This window comes from Argentina silus, assembly GCF_951799395.1.
Source record: "Argentina silus genome assembly, chromosome: 12".
NCBI classification, from domain to species: domain Eukaryota; kingdom Metazoa; phylum Chordata; class Actinopteri; order Argentiniformes; family Argentinidae; genus Argentina; species Argentina silus.
Genome location: NC_139666.1, coordinates 18,461,997 through 18,482,352, shown reverse-complemented (window position 1 = coordinate 18,482,352; position 20,356 = coordinate 18,461,997). Strand labels below are relative to the sequence as shown.

The 20,356-nt window shown below is 47.4% G+C and overlaps 3 protein-coding genes across 3 annotated transcripts in view; all 3 read right to left on the bottom strand.

Annotated features, from left to right (window-relative positions):
- Positions 1–127: 127 nt before the first annotated feature.
- ecrg4a (ECRG4 augurin precursor a) lies at positions 128–3,375 on the bottom strand. The gene is made up of 4 exons (XM_083682573.1): positions 3,290–3,375; positions 1,940–1,987; positions 1,649–1,818; positions 128–696 (listed from the first exon to the last, which is right to left on the bottom strand). The coding sequence occupies exons 1-4, from the start codon at positions 3,357–3,359 to the stop codon at positions 547–549; spliced, it is 438 nt and encodes a 145-aa protein (XP_083538699.1). The 5' UTR covers positions 3,360–3,375; the 3' UTR covers positions 128–546.
- A 4,081-nt stretch (positions 3,376–7,456) lies between these two features.
- LOC310813569 (otospiralin-like) lies at positions 7,457–8,796 on the bottom strand (the record flags this gene model as incomplete). The annotated part of the gene is made up of 3 exons (XM_083682629.1): positions 7,457–7,665; positions 8,141–8,182; positions 8,727–8,796. 3 exons carry the CDS (start codon positions 8,794–8,796, stop codon positions 7,457–7,459), a joined length of 321 nt encoding a protein of 106 aa, XP_083538755.1.
- A 4,819-nt stretch (positions 8,797–13,615) lies between these two features.
- Positions 13,616–20,356, bottom strand: part of nck2a (NCK adaptor protein 2a) — a 31,293-nt gene continuing 24,552 nt past the window's right edge. The window contains exons 3-4 of the mRNA XM_083681614.1: positions 16,405–17,222; positions 13,616–15,450 (exon numbers count right to left, since the gene is read on the bottom strand). Of these exons, the coding sequence (XP_083537740.1) occupies positions 15,256–15,450; positions 16,405–17,222 (1,013 nt within the window). The 3' untranslated portion in view covers positions 13,616–15,255. The remainder of the gene's footprint in view (positions 15,451–16,404; positions 17,223–20,356) is intronic.

Sequence of the window (20,356 nt, the reverse complement as noted above, 5' to 3'; positions counted from 1 at the left end):
ATGTGTGTTGCTATGCTGGTTAGTCCCGACACTAGGCTGAGGCTTAGCACTGAGCCTGTCTTTATTTCCTCTGATCCTCTGGTGATCCCACAATAAAAAAAATACAATAATACACGTAATACCTGCACAACCAGGGAGTGTAGATACCAGCACACAATGAAAGAGAGAAGAAAGGGAGAAGTTTACATGCAGCAGGAGCAATTAGATATACTTCGGTTTTCTAGGCAGGTGAGCGGCATGCTGGGTATACAAGCAGGGCAGAGTACCATAGGCTGTGCTTCGATAGGGAGAGGGACTTGAACTAGAGAGGTGTGGGGGAGATCACTTCCCAGAGAGAGTGTGGGTGTGTGTTAGTGAGTGAGTGTGATGGGGGGGGAAAGGAGATGGGTAGAGAAAGGCACAGTCAGGTTACAAGTACCAGACAACATCTGGGCTATCGCCTCACTTTGACGACACAGAGGAGAGGACCAGATGGAGGTGTGTGTGTGTGTGTTTTGGGTTGTGGGGCTTTCTGGGAGGGGAGGGATAGAAGGAGAACAGCTGGAGTTAGTAGGAGTCATAGTTGACGTCGGCTCCGTGTCTGTGCGACCCTCTGTCTCGTGGTCCAATGGGAGCGTTCTCATCGTAATGGTGCTGATGACCCTGATCTCTGGACCGCGCGTGGTCCATCCAGAAGGCCAGGTCAGCCTCCAGCCTCTGAGGGAGAGAACACAACACGACCACAGCAGCCGTTAGTCTCAGATGTTGGGGAGGGAGAGGGGTGGTGGATGATGTGGGTGAGATGGCATGAACAGCACTGCTGGCACGCAAGGACAACCAGCGGGGTTTCAAATGCCAAGGCTGTCAATGTCAACAGCAGGGGAATGCAACAGGAAGTGACATGTACACAGGATGTCACGCATGGGCCCATTAAAGCAATTCAACAAACTTGACCAATCAGAACTGTCAACTGTCAAAAACTGAAAACTTTTCTCTCTCTCTCTTTTTCTGTCTATTGTTCCCTGCCTCCTCTTTTTTGCACCACTAAAAACAGCCTCCAGCAGAACCACAGACCAGAGAGTGTGTGTGCGTGCATGTGTGAGTATCTGTGGCCTAGAGGTACTCACAACAAGATCATCAACACTTTTGGAGAGACGTTCTCTGTGGTTCCTGCTGTGACATCCATCTGCTCTCAGCTCTTTTGTTCTCTGCTCTTATCTGGCCAGACAAGGACTGCAAATGAGGGCTTTTTGCTTTCCCTCTCATGCACCCTTCACCCCCTATAGACATTCATCTGTAGGTTATGTATTGTAGGATTGCGGTTTAAAGTCCATCTGAAAAGCCCTCAAAGAATAATTCTTTGTATTTTTATTTTAACCCACCACCATCTTGGTAGTGTTTTGTTGGTAGTTGACTTACATCCATCCCACAACCTTTGCCTATGGCCCCCCCTCCTAGGGCTTTGGATAGATCTTAGCACTTTCAGTAGGCTGCTAGCTTAGCACTGCTGATCTTAGTACTTTGCGTCAAAGGCTGTTTTACCCTGTGGTCTGTTTACTCATACCGGCCACTGTGACTCTCAGACCCAGGGGAGGCTGGTGGTGGCAGATATTGGAGGACAGGATCATTGTCCTGCATGGAATGGAATGGTATCAAACACTGCGCTCACCGTCTCATCGAAGCCCATGTACATGAACTGCATGATCCACTGCTGTACGTCAGGCCTGCTGCGGTCCCAGAGGTTCCTCTTGGGCCTCTGCAGCTTGGCCAGGAACTCTTTGGCCTTGGAGGGTGGGACAGCCACTGCAAATTTAGATGGAGCACTACTATCACCCACCACTGGAGGGAGGCAGAGAAAGTAGAGGAGGTGGACATGAGATGTGTGTTTAGGAGGTATAATATCAAGGGTATATTAAACAGTGTAGAAAGTCTTTGTAAAGTTTATCCCTGTGAATGTTACCTTCTCTTTTCTTCAGGATCTTGTGCAGGCTGTTCTCACTGGATACATCTGACAAGGAGGGAAAAGGACACATCTGGTCTGATCAAGCACAACCCAGTCAACTGAGATTGATTCGTTCTCGGGGGACATTTGCTTTCACTCATCGCCTCACATTCACATTTCACCATGAGTCCGATTTTTCACTTCAAGATCTGCCTCTATCTATTCCTCCCTCGCTCCTGTACCCTCCCCCACGTCTCCCCGGCTCATTAACACGTGGTGAAGCACCAGGCTGCAGGGAGCCCTGCACACTGAGACAAATGAATGGAAAGACTATGGGTGGTTGGTCTCCAGTGACACAACTGTGCTTTATTCCATCACCAACATCTCCCTCTTTTGAAGTCAGTTTCTCTCTCTTCTCCTCTCTCCATCCCTATTTTCTCCCTTTATCTTCTCCCTTGTGGTTACACCCTCAATAGAACTTCATCAAACATATCTTCACCATGCAAACCTCAGGGTTCTCACTGTAGTAACACATCATGCCCCATCTCTCCTTGGGTCCTCACATGTTTGACCCAAACCACCATGCTTCTCACAGTGTATAGTGGGCTTCACATGAGGTTCTGTTAACCTGGTTCCCCTTGATCGTTCCCCCCAAAATGTTTTCCTCCACATTAAGAGGGTCTCTACATACACTCACCGGCCACTTTATTAGGTACACCTTGCTAGTACTGGGTTGGACCCCCTTTTGTAGCCCATCTGCTTCAAGGTTCGACGTGTTGTGTGTTCAGAGATGGTCTTCTGCATACCTTGGTTGTAACAAGTGGTTATTTGAGTTACTGTTGCCTTTCTATCATCTCGAACCAGTCTGGCCATTCTCCTCTGACCTCTGGCATCAACAAGGCATTTTCGCCCAGAGAACTGCCGCTCACTGGATATTTTCTCTTTTTCGGACCATTCTCTGTAAACCCTAGAGATGGTTGTGTGTGAAAATCCCAGTAGATCAGCAGTTTCTGAAATACTCAGACCAGCCCGTCTGGCACCAACAACCATGCCACGTTCAAAGGCACTTAAATCACCTTTCTTCCCCATTCTGATGCTCGGTTTGAACTTCAGCAGGTCGTCTTGACTATGTCTGTACTGATACTGTAGGTGAATTCTGAGCAGGAGAGAGATCTCACAGACAAACACACAGACACAGACAGACAGACAGACAGACAGACAGACAGACAGACAGACAGACAGACAGACAGACAGACAGACAGACAGACAGACAGACAGACAGACAGAGAGAGAGAGAGAGAGAGAGAGAGAGAGAGAGAGAGAGAGAGAGAGAGAGAGAGAGAGAGAGAGAGAGAGAGTTGTGCTCACCTGTGAGGGCCAAGAGTGCCAGCAGTGTGGTGATCCCCAAAAGCCTCAGATACAGCCGTTGAGAAGCCATGGTGTACCCGTCGTCCTCTCACTCCGACCTGTTTAAAGGCGAAACACACCACACAGATACAGAGGGGGGGGGGTTTGGGATGTTGAGCCAAACGTTCCGAGTGGAAACTGGCCCACGATGGCGGAATGTCGTTTACCTCCCAAACCTGGCCCACATAAACAGCCCTGTCTGCAGCTGTGTGCTTTTGCTCTTAAGTGAATGTTCATGTGTGCCTGGAGGTACTTTTCCATCTCCAATAAGTACAGGAGCAACAGTGAATGGAAAGAGAGAGGGAGGAGAAAAGGTATTTCTACAACAGTACTTTTTTTCTCAGTCACTTCAAATAATTTTTGGAACAATTATGTGGATTATTGAAACAGTTGACAAAAGCTATAAAACTTTTCAAAAGCTTTTCAAAACTATAAATGAAACCATGTCACCCTGAACATTGAAATACATACATTTAATCAAAACAATTGATCTAAAGATGAATACATGATTGTCTCTTTATATCTAACCAATAGTAACAGATAACTCAACCATGTGGACTTTCACTTTCATAACATGTGTCTACACAAGTTTTACTATTATGCAAACTTCAAAATATCCTTTTCTGAAGCTCTACTGCCTTGAATAATTCAACAATAACTTCACAAACGCTGAGGAAGGCAAACACCGAAACGCATCTATCTTGACCTCTGCTGCAAATGCAATAAATATTTGATGAGTATTTCTAGTGTGAGTGCAAGTTTTTTCCTTCATAAAGATGCTGAGGAATGGTTTCCAACACACAAGAACATGGCCATGGTGGCAAACCTGTTAAACCTCTTAAAATGAATTTGACATCATTTCAAACACACTAACAACCCCTACTAAAAGCGGCATCAGATTTGATTAAAACAAAATCAGTATTTTTAAGAACTAGATCCCCCATAGGATCTCTTTATAAAGTATTCCCCACATGGTAATGTTTAAGAGGACTGAGGATCTCTTTCTCTCTCTCTCTCTCTCTCTCTCTCTCAATAGTATAATGGTTCAATGTTGAAGAAATCTATAAGAAAGAGAGAGGCAGAGGCAAAGTATTGCATAACCTAGTTCTTTACGGCTTCTGTTGCTGTAAGTTCTCTGTACCCTCAGGGCCCCCTCTTCCCCTCCTGTTGCATCCCATCTGTCTTTCTTCTTTAGACACACACACACACACACACACACACACACACACACACACACACACACACACACACACACATCCAACTAGAATAGAGCCATCCACTTCCACCTTTCATACAACTTCCTTCATTCATATCTTCTCACTTCACCAACGTCTCTAAGGTACAATGAGGTCAGTCCCACAGTGTGTGTGTGTGTGTGTGTGTGTGTGTGTGGGGGGGGGGGGGGGGGGGGGGCAGCGGTTAGGGTATTGTGGCGATGCAAAAATGAGCTCTCTGTCTTGCCAAGGTTGTATGAGACAGGGATAAACGAGAGAGAGAGTGAGAGAAAACGACACTCTCCCCCCCTCTCTTTCCGTCTTTTTAACACGCCTCTGGAGGGATGTAAACCTACCACAGTCACACAACATCAGCCTGTCTAAGGACCACACACCTCCTGCACCTTTTCAAAGGCTACCAGTCCCTTTCATAACAGCTCCCCTGTAGTGTTTCCGCAGGCACCAGAGATGTCTCGGGATGGCAGTGGAAATCATATTGAATTGATTCTAATTAACTGGGACAGCGCTGCTTGAATGGCCCCAGTGGAGGCATGCTAAGTCCTCTATGTGGAGGCATGCTAAGTCCTCTATGTGGAGGCATGCTAAGTCCTCTATGTGGAGGCATGCTAAGTGCATGAGTGAGCGCTGTGTGTGTTTATAGATCTTCTCTGCATTCCTCCTGCTGTGCTCGCTTTTTCTTATTCCTCAGCTCAAAGCATCGGGTATTCTCTGAGGGATTGGGCTGAAATCCTACCTTTTACTAACAGCACTAGCAGAGCGTGTGATTTGCCAGGCACATACAGTGTCTTCGGAAAGTATTCAGACCCCTTCACTTTTTCCACATTTGTTTGTGTTATAGACTCAATGTACATGGACATAATGTACATAGGTATTCAGACCCTTTGCTATGACACTCTTAAAATGAGCTAAAATGCAAAAGTATCATCAACAAATCACTCAATAAGTTGAATTGAGTCCATCTTAATGCAAGGATAATAGTTTATTTGTTTTTATAGGGTCTCTGATTTGCATAGGAATCAATTACACACTGTGTGGATCAGGTTGTCATTACAAACTGAGCAAATGGAAAGGAACGAAACTGCTCAGGAATGCGACCCTGAGGTCTGGGGAGACTTACAAAAATCTACGAAGTTGAATGGTGGAGAGGAAAAAGCACAGTCGATGGGAACACATTGTCTCAGTCACAAAAAGAATCCCTTAATGGAAAATAATCTCATATCCATAATTGTGTTTGCAACAATGAATTCAAGTGATACAGCAAAGAAAGTGTTGGTTTTACTACAAAGCATTACGTTTGGTGCAAATCCAGCATGTGCAATGCAGTTTCCGCACCATCTCTCGTATGAAGAATAGTGGTAGCTGCATAAAGTTATGGGTATGTTTGTCACCAGCAGGGACTGGGGAGTTTGTCAGGATCAAGAGAAAATTATGAAATTTGGTAGTGACATCCTAATCCACACAGTGTGTAATTGATTCCTATGCAAATCAGAGACCCTATAAAAACAAATATATTAATTATTTGTTTTTAGATGAGATTCGGTGTTGTGAACCCTGCAATCCTCTGCATTTGTGGAAAAATAGTTTATAGCGTACGTAACAGGATATGACAATAGGGTTGTGGGTAATCTGCCTCTCATAAGATCAGTTACCCTTCTGTATGTGTATCAGTGTTTGAACCAGGGTGATGGGATCATAGGAAGGTCAGAAAGACAATAATTAATATAATAATAATAATAATAATAATAATAATAATAATAATAATAATAATAATAATAATAATAATATACAATAATAATAAACAATAAAAATAATAATATATTATAAGTCACAGAGTAGGACCCTGTTCCCTCAGCTGGGGTATTTTGAGTCAGAACTATCATATGACAATTCCTGTTACCTCTAAATAACAGTCACAACCATCCTCCTTTGACCTCCCTTCCTTGAAATGATCACTGACCTGATCTCTCTAATTCCCTCTACCCATCCACCCATCCCTAACCCCCCTGCCCATTTAACAATGAGCCCGTCCTCCGATTTCTACCTCCACCAGCCTCCCCTGTCCAACTCCCTGGCCCGACCACTGTCCCCTCCCCACCCTCCCTCACTGTGACTCTGCAAGTCAAGTGAGGACATGAGGGTCACGGCACAGACAGATGTTTCTATTTCATATTTCCACCTCAGTTCCACCCAATCTTCAGATGTTTCCTGGAGCAGAAGAGCAGCAGCCGTTTCTCCGTCGTCAGCCCTCTCCTCCACAAACCATTTACTCTCTGTCCAACTCTGTCCCAACTGTGAAATCAGACTTCAGATCAAAGCCACTCCAACATCAGACAGTGAGATCTGATGTAGTGACAAATGTAGGACTGCATGAAAATCGAGAAAAACAACTTGGAGACCTAGATTGCACAGCAACATCCCGAATAAACTTGGTAACAAGATCAATCAAAGCATCAAATAAGATTGTTTCAGGATTTTATTACTCTCCATCCCTCCATCCCTGGCTGGCGCCCCGGTAGGACTGTGTGTGGTGGTTGATAGGACCCTGTGTGGTCACTCTTGTGCCCCAGGGGGACCTGTAGGTGCTACTCTAGGAGTAGAGCCAAATGAAACCTTCTTGATTAGAGACAAAATATAAATAAATGTAATAAGTCACCAGCCTCAGTTCAGAATCCCCAAGATACCTGTATGATCAAGTGTAGTCAAACCAAATGTAACATTCAATACAATACAACCTGCTCTGTGCAGGCTACAGTTTTATGGATTGAACAGGCAGACAATACTGAGAGGGTTATGGTGAAACAACTTTCCCCAAGATTCTGTCACACCACTCCCCCTCCTCCGACCCCACTCCCCTGACCCCAGTACCCATCTGTCCCTCACTTTGACCTCCCTCTCACTCCTCTGACTCTGGGTCCGAGTCCGGTGTGTCGTAGCCCAGTTCTGTGGCGATGGGGAAGTGGGCCCAGAAGGTTCTGGCCAGGTCATCAAGTCGGTCGTAACTGGCCTGGGCCTGCAGCTCTTGCAGCCAGCCAACGAAGTCTGACGACCATAAGTTCCAGTAGGGAATGCTCCGTTTCTCCCTGGCCTCGCCTTCAGCGCCGTCTGACAACCCATCACATTTATCACAAATCAATCAAGTCCATTTCTATGTCGCTCCAGTTGGGAAATTCATTGTGCAGTCTCTGGAGTTTACGATGTAAAACATTCCAACACAACATACATAGTCCTAAATCCTAGAATATTTATTTTGTCAGGAAGTCTCATTGAGACCAAGGTCTTTTTTTACAAGGAAGCCCTGCATACACACAATTTACAACCAAAATGTCAACATTATAAAACACAATCACATTTTTCAACAATGAGGTCCTCAATCAAAATGTTAAATTGCCCGAGCAGCACCAGAATAAGCAACTGTAATCTAAAGAGAGTGACTAGATAGAGAGGCCGGGTTTAGAACAAGTGGCCAGCCATTAAGGGTTAGCCCAACCTCCTAGCCAATCAGGGGAGAAGGGACTGTACTGTGTTTTGGACCAATCAGAATAACCTTCTTGCCTTCTCTCATTAATTCTGGTCTCACCTTTGCCTTGCTCCTCTGTAGCAGAATGAGTCTCCTCTGCTCCTAGGTTTGGAGAGTGATGATAAACAGACAAAATCAGAAGGTGAGAGAAAGTTATTTTTCAACTAAAAGAGACCAATACTTGCACCAAGCCTTCTATTTCATTTTCTATTTCTATCTTCAACATCCACTTGCCAACATCCACTTGGTTGGTGGAGGTAGAAATCGGAGAACGGGCTCAACACATGTTTGAAACCATTCCTCATTCCATTCCATACACGTGTTTGATACCACTCCTCTTTCCATTCCATACACGTGTTTGATACCATTCCTCTTTCCATTCCATACACGTGTTTGATACCACTCCTCTTTCCATTCCATACACGTGTTTGATGCCATTCTTAATGCCATTCCATGCATTATAATGAGTCCGTCCTCTGATTTCCACCTCCACCAGCCTCGCCTGATCTACCAATCCCGTAGCTGTGATACTGAGTATTCCACAGGCATACTAACTATTCTTATCTGGAACACACACACACACACACACACACGCACACACACATAGCTGTGATCCTGAGCCTTCAAACAGGCATTCTCACTGTACCTGTCAGTGTGAGGAAGAGTGAGGCCAGCAGGACGGAGCAGATCAACACAGAGACACACAGACGACACATACTTTCACAATGGCTTCTAGAACACAGGGGAACCAGAATACATCATGCAGACACATTCTGTAGTGCCAAAGTATATCTATGAATAATGATACCCGTATGCCTCCAACACACAGACTGCGTCAACACTGCAGTCATGCTGTATTGTTTTACACCCTGCTCGCACGGTATAGAGAGTTCCATCTGGGCGGTTTGCATTTCATCATTCAAACAATTGCCTGGCTACATCTAAAAGTCTCAAACAGAGTTTGAATACATAAGCCAACATTGTTGAGAGGCTGACCAAAAAGCGCTGCACAGCATTTCAACACACAAGTTGGAGAAATTGAACGTGTGAGGCGTGTGGCACGCAGCGTTTAGGAAGTGTTGCGTCGTTCACACAGGTCCGCATTGAAAAGCAGTGGGACTTCCGCTGGAATGCAACCGCATGCAGCAGTCTGTGTGTAGGAGGCTTGAGTTGTCCTGTATGCAGTGCCAGATAACCCTAACCCGTATTTGTAATGATAATAACATATATTCCTACCTCAGCTGTGGTCCATATACACATATGTCTGTTTTTTTCCAATCAAGTATCATAATATGTATTGATAATATAAAGAAACACCTTCTGTCAAACCTCCATTCTCCACCAATAGTAATGAAATACCTTTAATAGAACCAGTTTGATCTCCCATCAAAGCAGTATTCCCTACCTCAACTCGAGTCTCCAGAGCGACTTTGTGTTGTCTCTGTACCCGTTGATCGGTCCCTGTCCTGCTCTGTCCGACTGCTCTGGGATTTCTAGACCTCTCCAGGTGAGGAGGAGGAGGAGGAGGAGGAGGAGGGGAAGGAGGAAGGCAGACATGTTTGTTTTTCACAGTCTCCCTCTGTATGTCTGACCTCCACCTCAATCCACGTCACTGTATCTTCCCTACCTTTCACACCTTCAGTACAGCTGCAGTCAGAGCGTTTCTTTGTTTCTTTCAGTGAGATGTGTTCATGTATTTCTTTCAGTCAGTTTAGTCTTTTTGCTGTCTCAGAATCATGGATCAGTGCATAGAGTAGGATGGATGAGAGTACGTGGTAAAGAGTAGGGGATTGGGAATGTTGAAGGAGAGAGAGAGACAGACAGGTACAGAGACAGATAGATAGAGAGACAGTCAGGTAGAGAAAGACAGAACAGAATGAGAGGAGAGAGAGAAGGGTCAGAGAGAGAGAGAAAGAGAGAGAGAGAAGTAGAAGAGGAGAGAGTCCAGACTGAAGTGATACACAAGCACCAGCCAGTCTTCACACTGTGCATCCAGACAGGGAAGTGGCAGAAAGCTGCAACAGTAGGCGACAGATTTATCCATTCAAGTATTGACTTAGTGGGGTCCAGAGAGAGAGAGAGAGAGAGAGAGAGACCACAGATTCTTTGTGAGACTGGGCATAGAGACTGGCACAGGATGTCAGTGAGAAGAGAGTATATCTCCTGCCATCTCTCTTCTCCGTGTGCCAGATGACTGTTCATGGCACTGTCTTAGTTGGGGCTGGCTCAGACACTCTGTCGTCTGCTGTATGGAAGGCATAAAATGGTAGAATCCTTCATGTTGACTGTATTCCCTGTCACATACTCCATCGTTTTGTATTCACAGAAATCACGATCAGTGAACAAAGGTGGGTGTTTATGGCAGAGTGTGAGAGAGAAAGAGAGAGAGAGAGTGAGAGAGTGAGAAAGAGAGTGAATGTGTGCGTGTGTGAGAGAGAGATAAAGAGAGTGAGAGAGAGAGAAAGAGAGAGTGAGAGAGAGAGAGTGTGAGAAAGAGAGTGAATGTGTGTGTGAGAGAGAGAGATAAAGAGAGTGAGAGAGAGAGAAAGAGAGAGAGAGAGTGAGAGAGAGAGTGTGAGAAAGAGAGTGAATGTGTGTGTGAGAGAGAGAGATAAAGAGAGTGAGAGAGAAAGAGAGAGAGAGAGAGAAAGAGAGAGAGTGAGAGTGAGAGAGCCAGAGAGAGTGAGACAGAGAGAGAGACAGAGACCCAGAGAAAACGTGAGCAAGCATGAGAGAGACAGAGAGTCCAGACAGACAGAGAGATGCTCTGTGTGTGTTTGTGTGTGTGTGTCTGTGTGTGTGTGTATAAGAAATAGGGGTTAAAAGCTTTCCCATCAGAGGTGTGAAGACTAAGACACAGCGAGGTGTGAAGACGACATGAGTGCTGCACTCTCACTGACACCCGCACTCACAATGGCATGATGGTTTTAGGGCAAGGAGGAAGACATTTTAAAAGCAGACTTGGTGGACTGCACTAGACCCATTTCCCAATGAATACACTTCAGCTTGTTCAGAGAGAAGTAATTGGTAATCACTTATCAGTAATTGGTTAGTGAGAAGTGTGTCAGAGACTTTCAATTATGTCTATGTTCTGTCTCACCTCAGTTCAAAAGGCTCTCTCTCTCTCTCTCTCGTCTGCAGCTAGGGCAGAACACAGCTGTGAGGCTTTTAGCCAGATGGAAGAGAAGTCACACAATTTTAGCTTCGTAACACTGGCTTCCAGTAGATCTTCTCGGCTGACCGAATGATCCACTGCAGTCTGCCTTTGTCCTTGGCAGTGGAGGCAGCGAACCAGACGGTGATTGATGAGCTGAGGATGGACTCAATGATGGCCGTGTAGAACTCAACCATCACTTTCTGCGGCATGTTGAATTTCTTCAGCTGCCGCAAGAAGAACATCCTCTGCTGGGCCTTCTTGATGGTGGAGGTGATGTTCTCCGCCCACCTGAGGTCCTTTGAAATTATTGTCCCCAGGAATCTGAATGACTCCACAGTGTTAACTGGGGAGTCACATATGATGAGGGGGGCGGTTGGGGCTGGGCTTCTCCTGAAGTCCACTACTATCTCTACAGTTTTTAGGGCGTTCAGCTCCAAATAGTTCTGGCTGCACCAGGAAGCCAGGCTGTCAACTTCCTCTCTGTAGGCGGCCTCATCACCATTGGAGATTAATCCAATGAGGGTTGTGTCATCCACGAACTTCAGGAGTTTGACAGAAGGGTGGCTAGAGGTGCAGCTGTTGGTGGAGAGGGAGAAGAGTAGAGGAGAGAGCACACAGCCTTGTGGGGCTCCGGTGCTGATGGTCCGGGGCTCCGAGACAAGCTTGTCCAGCCGTACCTGCTTTAAGAAGACGCGGTTTAGCCCTATTATACATTGCAGACGTTTCTCATACAGTATGAACAGAAGCGCAGCCTTCGATTTTCACGCAGCCTTCGTTTTTCAGGCTCTACTGACTGATCCAACGTCTAGACTGAAGACTGAAAGGTGACCAGGCTTTTGCGATTAGGGCCCCTAGACTTTGGAAGGGCCTGAAGACATAGCGAACATGGAATCTGGCAAATTCTTCTTTTCAATCTCTCTTAAAAACCTGTACATTTAAATGTGTTAATTTATTTAGAAGTATTATTGTGTAATGTTGTTTATTGGTTACTAGTCACCTTGAGGTGGTGGAGAAGAAATGTGAGCTTTGACTATGGACGCACGTTCCCCCTGTATCGCTCTTAAGTAGAGGTCCAGCGCCATCTGCTGGCCGTTCTGGGGTTTGGAACATTATTTATTCCCACATCCTCTCTACCGCTCTCATACAGTACCATGGGCCCTTTCTCAATTGTTAGAAACTCGATTCCTCGCGTCCTCTCCTTTGTCCTCTACTCGCATCCTACTCAAAATGCATTGGAGTAGAATTCCTCCTTTTAGATATTCTCCCCCATAGCTTTTTGGGAAGAAGCGAGGAGAGGACAGAGGAATCAAGCATCTTATAATTGAGAACGGGCCCATGGCTGCTCTCTCCCATCCTCCCCTGTCAACCCTATCTTCTACCACCACCCTTTCCCTTGTCCCCTACCCTCTATTCTACCCTCTCCCATCCTGTCTACCCTCTACCCCTACCCTCTCCCATCCTGTCTACCCTCTACCCCTACCCTCTCCTATCTACCCTCTCCCATCCTGTCTACCCTCTACCCCTACCCTCTCCTATCTACCCTCTCCCATCCTGTCTACCCTCTCCTATCTACCCTCTCCCATCCTGTCTACCCTCTACCCCTACCCTCTCCCATCCTGTCTACCCTCTACCCCTACCCTCTCCCCTCTCCCATCCTGTCTACCCCTACCCTCTCCTATCTACCCTCTCCCATCCTCCACTTGCTACCCCTACCCTCTCCCATCCTCTCTACCCTCTACCCCTACCCTCTCCCATCCTGTCTACCCTCTACCCCTACCCTCTCCCATCCTCTCTACCCTCTCCTATCCTCCTGACCTACTCCCATCCTCCCCTACCCTCTCCCCTTCCCGACTGCTCTCTCTTGGGAGTGTGGACTCACTTGGCCATAAGTAAGATAAACTGTTTTCCACCCATCACACATTGCTGTCAGAAGGTGGTAGTTTCACTGCATGTTTTTGATTGACAAAGCTGACATTCACTTGAGATTAGTTGTGAGTCAAACATGATGGGTAAACAATGTTTCATGTTGTCAAAACTGTCTGCAGCATTTTTCTCGACTGCCCTTTGTGAGAACGAGTCTGGGAGAAAGATATTAGCCATTACTGATTACACAGAGGCAAGCAAGTCAATTCTGCAAAATCCATGTGATAAGCTGTGCCTGTCAACAGACGTGTGTCACCAGACATGTGGCTGATAACAATAATCAATGACAGAGAGACCTTCCCTCATCTGAGCTGCCCTGAGACATTCACCAGACTACTTTTAAAATGTCTGTTTGCTACTTTGATAGTGATAACTACTGGCAGAGTGATGACCTATTGTATCGCAGTACAACAGCATCCGAGACAAAGAGACACTGTCACAGCCCAAGATTTTAGTTAATCTGCAAAAAACTTTTATTGAACAAAAGTATTTGAATCCTCACCACATCGTCAGCGGTACAGTACCATAAGTTGGATCGAAACGATTCATATATGCACCTCATGTTATTCTGAATATATACATACAGTGGAAACAAGAATTAAATAACAATGCTCAATAACATTCAGATATATCATATATCTTATAAAAGCTGAGAACCCCATGATCAACACTCTCATTGGTAAACAGATGAACCGTACTGTAGCAAAAGTAAATAAAAACAAACAAAACCATACCAGTTTCTTATTACTCTTGAATTAGTGCCCCCGATCGGCTACATAGAAACGTTACTTTGAGAATAGAACAGCAGAGAACCTGTAGAAGGTGAATACAGTCCTAGAGCCAGGGAGTAGCAGTACAGTAATTGGGGCGTAGAGCTGAACGTGACAGAATGGCAATAAGCAGGTGTCGTAGACCTGGACATTATATTATTGCGCTTCTGTCAGTGGGATGTAGAACTAGAACCGACAGAATAGCATTACAGGTAGTGTGGGTGGCACATTTGGTTGTACATTGACGGACATTCAAGCTCTCCGCTGGGCATTAGAAGTTTCCTCCTTCTCCCCACTGCTCCCTCCTTCCATCCATCCATCACTCCCTCCATCCATCCATCCATCCATCACTCCCTCCCACTACTGACCCATTACAATACATATAGCAAGGTCTAAAGAGCCATATGTTCATCTGAAGCTCATCCTGTAAACACACGCGCATGCGCACGCACACGTACATAGACAGACGCATATACACACACACACACACACACACACACACTTCACTATGGATCAATACTGGATGAGTGGAACCAGAGAGAGGTAAGACATTCTCAGAGTATGAGACACAAAAGAGGAGGAGGAAGTAGTAGAGAAAGAGGAGGGTGACTCAAGGTCAGAGAATGATAAAAATGGCAGAGGCCAAGAATAGAAGATCAGGAGAAAGAAGAGAAGGCAGAAGAGTGTTTTTACAATGATCACTTAGTGAAGTCATTATTTTCTTTATCAATGATCGGAACCTCTGGAGAGGGTCTTAAATAAGATAAAAATGACAGTTCCAGACAGGCAATCAGACATCTTATACAACAGAACAGAACTAAACAGAAACAGAAAAGGCCAGCCTCCTGACTGGGCTAAAACACACAATAAGATCCCCAAGAGTTCAACATCCTCTTTCATCTCTTCAGCACACTGTCCTTTGTGTGTGTATGTCATAGTGAGTGTGTGTCTGTGTGTGTGGGGGGGTGTATGTGTTCGTTCGTTCATGGGAGATGTGTATGTGTTAGAGAATAGAGTTAAGTACACGTCTTCACTGAGGTTTACTCTTTTACTGTGTAGTTAGTCCCACTGCCCACCACTAGAGGGCGCCCGAGCAACAAAAAGACATTGAGTCGAGGGAGCGCAGGTGTGTGTGTGTGTGAGTGCAGTATGGGTGTGTTATAGTAGTAGTATGCGAGCCCCCCTGTCTGTAGTCAGAGGGACAAAGCTAAGGCTGAGATGTTTGTATGTGTGTGTATGCGTCTTTATGTGCATCTGTATTTGTGTGTGTGTGTCCATGAGTGTTAGTGTGTGTGTGTGTGTGTCCATGAGTGTTAGTGTATGTGTCACAGCAGCGGTTTGACCAGGTACAGCTTGTCTCCGTGTTCGCTGGTGAAGATGGGGGCTTTCTTGTAGTGCTCCACCAGTTCATCGATGGAACTGAACCTGCGCTGGCCGATACAGTAGGATCCCTCGGAATGCTGCACCTTAAAGTGCTTGTTCTTCCCTGGAGCCTTCAGAGACACGGAGAAGTCACTGGGCTAGAGAGAGAGAGAGAGAGAGAGAGGGAGGGAGAGAGAGAGAGAGAAAGAGAGAGAGGGAGAGAGTCAGTCCACCCATTTCCTGACGACTAGTCATGTGCTACAAAATTCACACAATGACACATTTCTCCATGCTCAATTCCACCAACTCAACTCACTATCTGCCAGCAGAGGGCAGTGTGTGATCATTCACAAATCAGCACAATAATTAACTAATCACTGCCCATGCATGCTGAGATCTCACTCTCCCTTCCCTCAATCACCCGTCCGTCCATCCCGTCCTCCCACCATAACATGCCCGCTTTCTCTCGTTTCACCATCTATCGCTTCCCTCATTTCGTTTCCCCATCTACCTTCTCCACACCATCATATTCCCTCCATCTTCGCCTACATAACTCCATCTTCTATCCCCTCTCCTACATCATCTATACTCCCTTACTTCCACCCTCTGTCCTCTCCCACAGTCCATCATCTGTACATGCACTCGCATCCTCCTCTCCTCCCTCCCTCTGCACACATCCTCCTCTCCTCCGTCCCTCCCTCCCTTCCTTACCTCATACACTCAACCATCTCTCCTACCTCCCTCCCTCCTAACTCTCTCTAACACTTCACCATCCACTCACATCCTCCTCTCCTCCCTCACCTCCTACATTCAACCATCTCTCCTACCTCCCTCCCTCCCTCCCTCCTAACTCTCTCTAACACTTCACCATCCATCCTGCCACCATTCTCTCCTCCCTCCCTGCCATCTCCTTCACTCACTGATGATTCGCTGTCTCGTATGAGGAAGTCGCCCTCCCTCCCTCGCTCGCTCATTGCCTCCCTCCCTCCCATCTCCTTCACTCACTGATGATTCGCTGTCTTGTATGAGGAAGTCACCCTCCCCTCCTTTCCTCCCACCCTACCTTCCCCCCGCGCTCTCTCGTTCCCTTCTCTCCTATCTCCTTCACTCACCGATGATTCGCTGTCCCGTATGAGGAAGTCTCCCTCCTCTCCTCTCTCGTTGAGCACGCTCTCCGCCTGGTTCCGGGTCACGCCTCCGTAGTACCAGTCCCTCCCGGCGAACTTCCCCACGCGCGCCGGCCCCAGCGAGCGGTTCAGGGGGGAGGCGGGGGCCGACACGGGGAGCGGGGGCCCGTTGTTCAGGACCACCACGTAGTTCTTGGGCACCAGGCCCACCAGGCCACGGCTGCTTTTACACCGCCACCACTCTGGGTCGTTCTCGGGCTTCTCCACCACCTCCATCACCTCGCCCTTCTCAAAGTTCAGCTCCTCCTCCGTCACCGAGCTGAAAGGGTACAGAGTCTGGACCAGGTGGAGCACGCCCCCGCCTGTGCCCCCACCTCCTGCCCCGCGGCCCCCCGCACGCCCGTTAGCCAGCGTCGCCCCCCGATAGCCTCCGGGGGAGTCTCCTCCTCCTCCGCCCCTCTCCTCCCCTCCCCCCTCCTCCAGGACGTAGTTGGAGGGGAACCAGCCCACGCGGCCCCCCTGACTCCCCCTCCACCAGCCATCGCTGCACTTCTCCATCACCACCACCCAGGAGCCCTTCACCAGCGTCAGTTCGTCCTCCCTCTCCCCCTGGTAGGCAAACTTCACCACGGCCGGGATGTTGAGGTCATAGACCCTCTCTGCCCCTGCTCCTCCTCCTCCTCCCCCTCCTCCTCCTCCCCCTCCCCCTCCTCCCCCGCTCCCGTTGGAGGGGTACTCTGCGTCCGTGCTGGGTGTGGGAGAGGCATCACGGGCACTAGTCTTCCTCTTGGTCTTCCCTAGTCCTAAGAGGAGGAGGGGTGAGAGTCAAGGAGAGGGGCAGGAGAGAGAGAAAGAGAGAGAGGGAGCGAGTGAAGTGAGAGGGAGAGGGGGGTGAAGAGAAAGAGGAGGGAGGAGGAGGAGAGGAGGGAGAAAGTATCATCAGTATTGTTCACCTAACATTCTCTCATAAACAGTCAAACTCAGCAGTGCTCTCCAGTCTACGGGTCCAACAGGTACAATCAAAAGCACTCCAACTAGCTCAACCACCAGCATTTCAACGTGCAGGCTTCTATGATGAATAGGTCCTACGTCTTTCAATTACCTTGAGAAGACTACATCTACAATCCCACACACTTGAGCTGTTGGATAAGCCATTAACTGCAGCAGTGGAGAGAGGCTAAGAGAGGAAATGAGGCAGCAGATGAGGCTGGTTAGCATGCGTGGGCAGGGCCAGGCCGTGAAGCTCCGTGGGGAGAGCAGGCAGGGGTTAGAGGGGCAGGGAAGTAATTGAGGCTGCAGGCTGCACTTGGGGCCCAACGGGGGAGTAAACACTTCAGACGGAGGAGGATGCATTCCCTTAGAGAGCAGAGAAGTGGAGTGCACGTACACACATACACACACACACACACACACACAAAATAACCCACATACTACTGGCACAGAGTTGCACACATACGTGCAGGCACATACATGTACATCATCTCTGACCCACATTAACATAAATGACAACACATACATACATACATACATACATACATACATGTACAGAGAACAGCTATGAGTTAACATGTGCCGACTGCTCATGTGGTGGGGACAGGGCGCTCAGAGTCATGATGGCTCATTAAACCAGGTATTCAACAGCACCTCCACGCTCTACCCGCCTCTCTCCTAATCAAAAGGCTGAAAATAGGCTGGTAGACCGGGGAGGAAAGTGGAGCAGGCTGCCTGGGCCCGTAACTGACAGCCAGCGAGAGGATCAAAAGGTGTCTCTCCTCCTGCCTGTCTCTGACTCTCACACTCCTCCACAACAAAGAGATCTGTTTCAACACTTATTTACTGCCTGGAGGGCTGTAAGGGAACGTTCGGGGGCCAACTAAAACTCCTGGCAGAGTTCCTCTACAGGGCTGAGCCGTCACTTTAGAGTGGGCCCGATGGAGATGGGTGCCAGCGTTTGGACGCTTTTTTATTTCTGTTATGTGTTTGGGTTAATTATAGGGTGTACTAGTGAGTTGAGACTTTGGCGAAGAGGCACTTTGAAACTAAATAAATGAATTAACGTGTCTTGTTGTACACACACAACATCACTGAGCTCTCCCTCCTCGTTAGAAGGCATGCCGGGAGGATTCATATGACATGATGAGGAAAACGATGTTGAGCAGGCGTTCCATGTGGTGCCCGTGCACTCACATAACCCACATCAGGGCGGGTTTTTTTCCCCCCCAAGAGCCGCACACAGAAAACAAATCCATCAAACTAATATGAACGGAATGTGTGTCACCCCAATGTAACATAGAACTAAAACAATCACCAAAGATAGTATCATTGCAGTGAACTGTACACACAATGTAAAAAAAATTAAGAAAAAAAAAGAGTACTGTCATTTGTTTACTTTCAACACATGGACCATGGTGTCTAAGTGACAACAGCTGAACAGATCATATCTAGTTGACTTGGGAAGTTATTGGGTTCACCTAGAGTGGCACTAAACTTTCCTGCTGCTCAGTTGTCAGTGAGAGAGGAGGGACGGTCCCCTGGCAGCTGTTTCTAACACGCAGCGAACCAGAGACATCAGAGAACACAGCTGACAGAAAACAGAGAGAGGGAGAGAGGGACTGAGAGAGAAAGAGAGAGAGATGCAAATGCAAACAAGACAGGAATATTGAAAAGATCATTATGTTTAATAAAATAGAGTCAACTGTCATCAGCATGAAAGTCCCTGTAAGCCTGTGTGCGTATATGTATGTGTCTATGTTGTCCTCCCTGATGTAACCCAAGGTGAATCTTGCCCTCCTTAGCCAGTGTCCTGCGGAGAGACCGGGCTGTCTACTACCACAGGGCAGACATATGCAGAGGGCAGCAGACACAGGCTCCCAGTAAGACCTGCACAACTCAGGACAACACACACACACACACACACACCACTTATTTCTCCCTCATTTCCACTTCAAGGAGCTGGCCTTCTGGCTGAACAGGGGAACAGTCCAGATCCCTCCATCCTCCCTCCTCCCACACTGTCTCCCTCCTTCCATCCCTTCATCCCCCTGGACACAGAGGCCTCTTTCCAATCAGGTCTTAGAGTCTGACCCATGGGACTTCCTCAGCATGAGTGTAAAACTAAGGGGAGTCGGAGGTTAGCATACTAACACGCTAGAGACCACAGGAGTGTCAGCAGTTAGCATACTGAACACATGAGAATGTGCTAGAGTGTCATGGGTAATGGATGAGTTCATCTCCCCCCCCCCCCCACCCCCCACCCCCTACCCCCACCCTTTACTGGTGTAGCACTTTGAGAACGAGGTAGTGGAATGCGAAAGTGACACAGAGCAATGGGTTAGGGAGGATTAGGTCAGGGCATGGAGGGAAATCATAGGGCAGCAACAACAACAACAGCTGTCATCCCTCTACCTGGCCAGAGTCCTGCAGAAGGAAGACAAGATTGAGCTGGACTCTTCCCTCTCACCCACCCCCCAACCCCCCCTCCACCCTCCACCCCTGAATTCCAACTCCTCCCCCCCAGGTCGAAGGTGTAGAATACCCCAGGTGTAGAAACCCAACCAAGCGAAAACAACTCTTTCATCCCCAAAGCAATCATGCACCTTAACAAGACATTGGACTAATTATCCACACACACTTAATTATCTGGGCACTCCCCCCTTCAACACTATAGCAGGCCACCCCCTGCATGTAGCACAGCCCCTATAGCCCACTATGGATAGGTCTGTTTATGTATATCGGTTTATGTTGTTGTTGTTGTTGTATTTTACCTTGTCTGTTGTGTTTCTGAGAACTACTGCTGTGCAACAAATTGCCTCTCTGAGGACACTATGGCTTTCTGAATCTGAATCAGTACATACAATTATACAAATACAGTTATTCCAATTTAGCATGCATACTAATCCTGGGGAGAGGCAGAGGGGAGTCTGGAGTGGCGTGGTGG

Bases quoted from the DNA above. Each gene is read 5' to 3' on its own strand.
- ecrg4a (XM_083682573.1), bottom strand. From the start codon at position 3,359: ATGGCTTCTCAACGGCTGTATCTGAGGCTTTTGGGGATCACCACACTG. The intron at 1,819-1,939 runs GTAACATTCACA...GCCTCCCTCCAG, and splicing joins GATCCTGAAGAAAAGAGAAG to TGGTGGGTGATAGTAGTGCT. The intron at 697-1,648 runs GTGAGCGCAGTG...TCTCTCCCTCAG, and splicing joins ACATGGGCTTCGATGAGACG to AGGCTGGAGGCTGACCTGGC.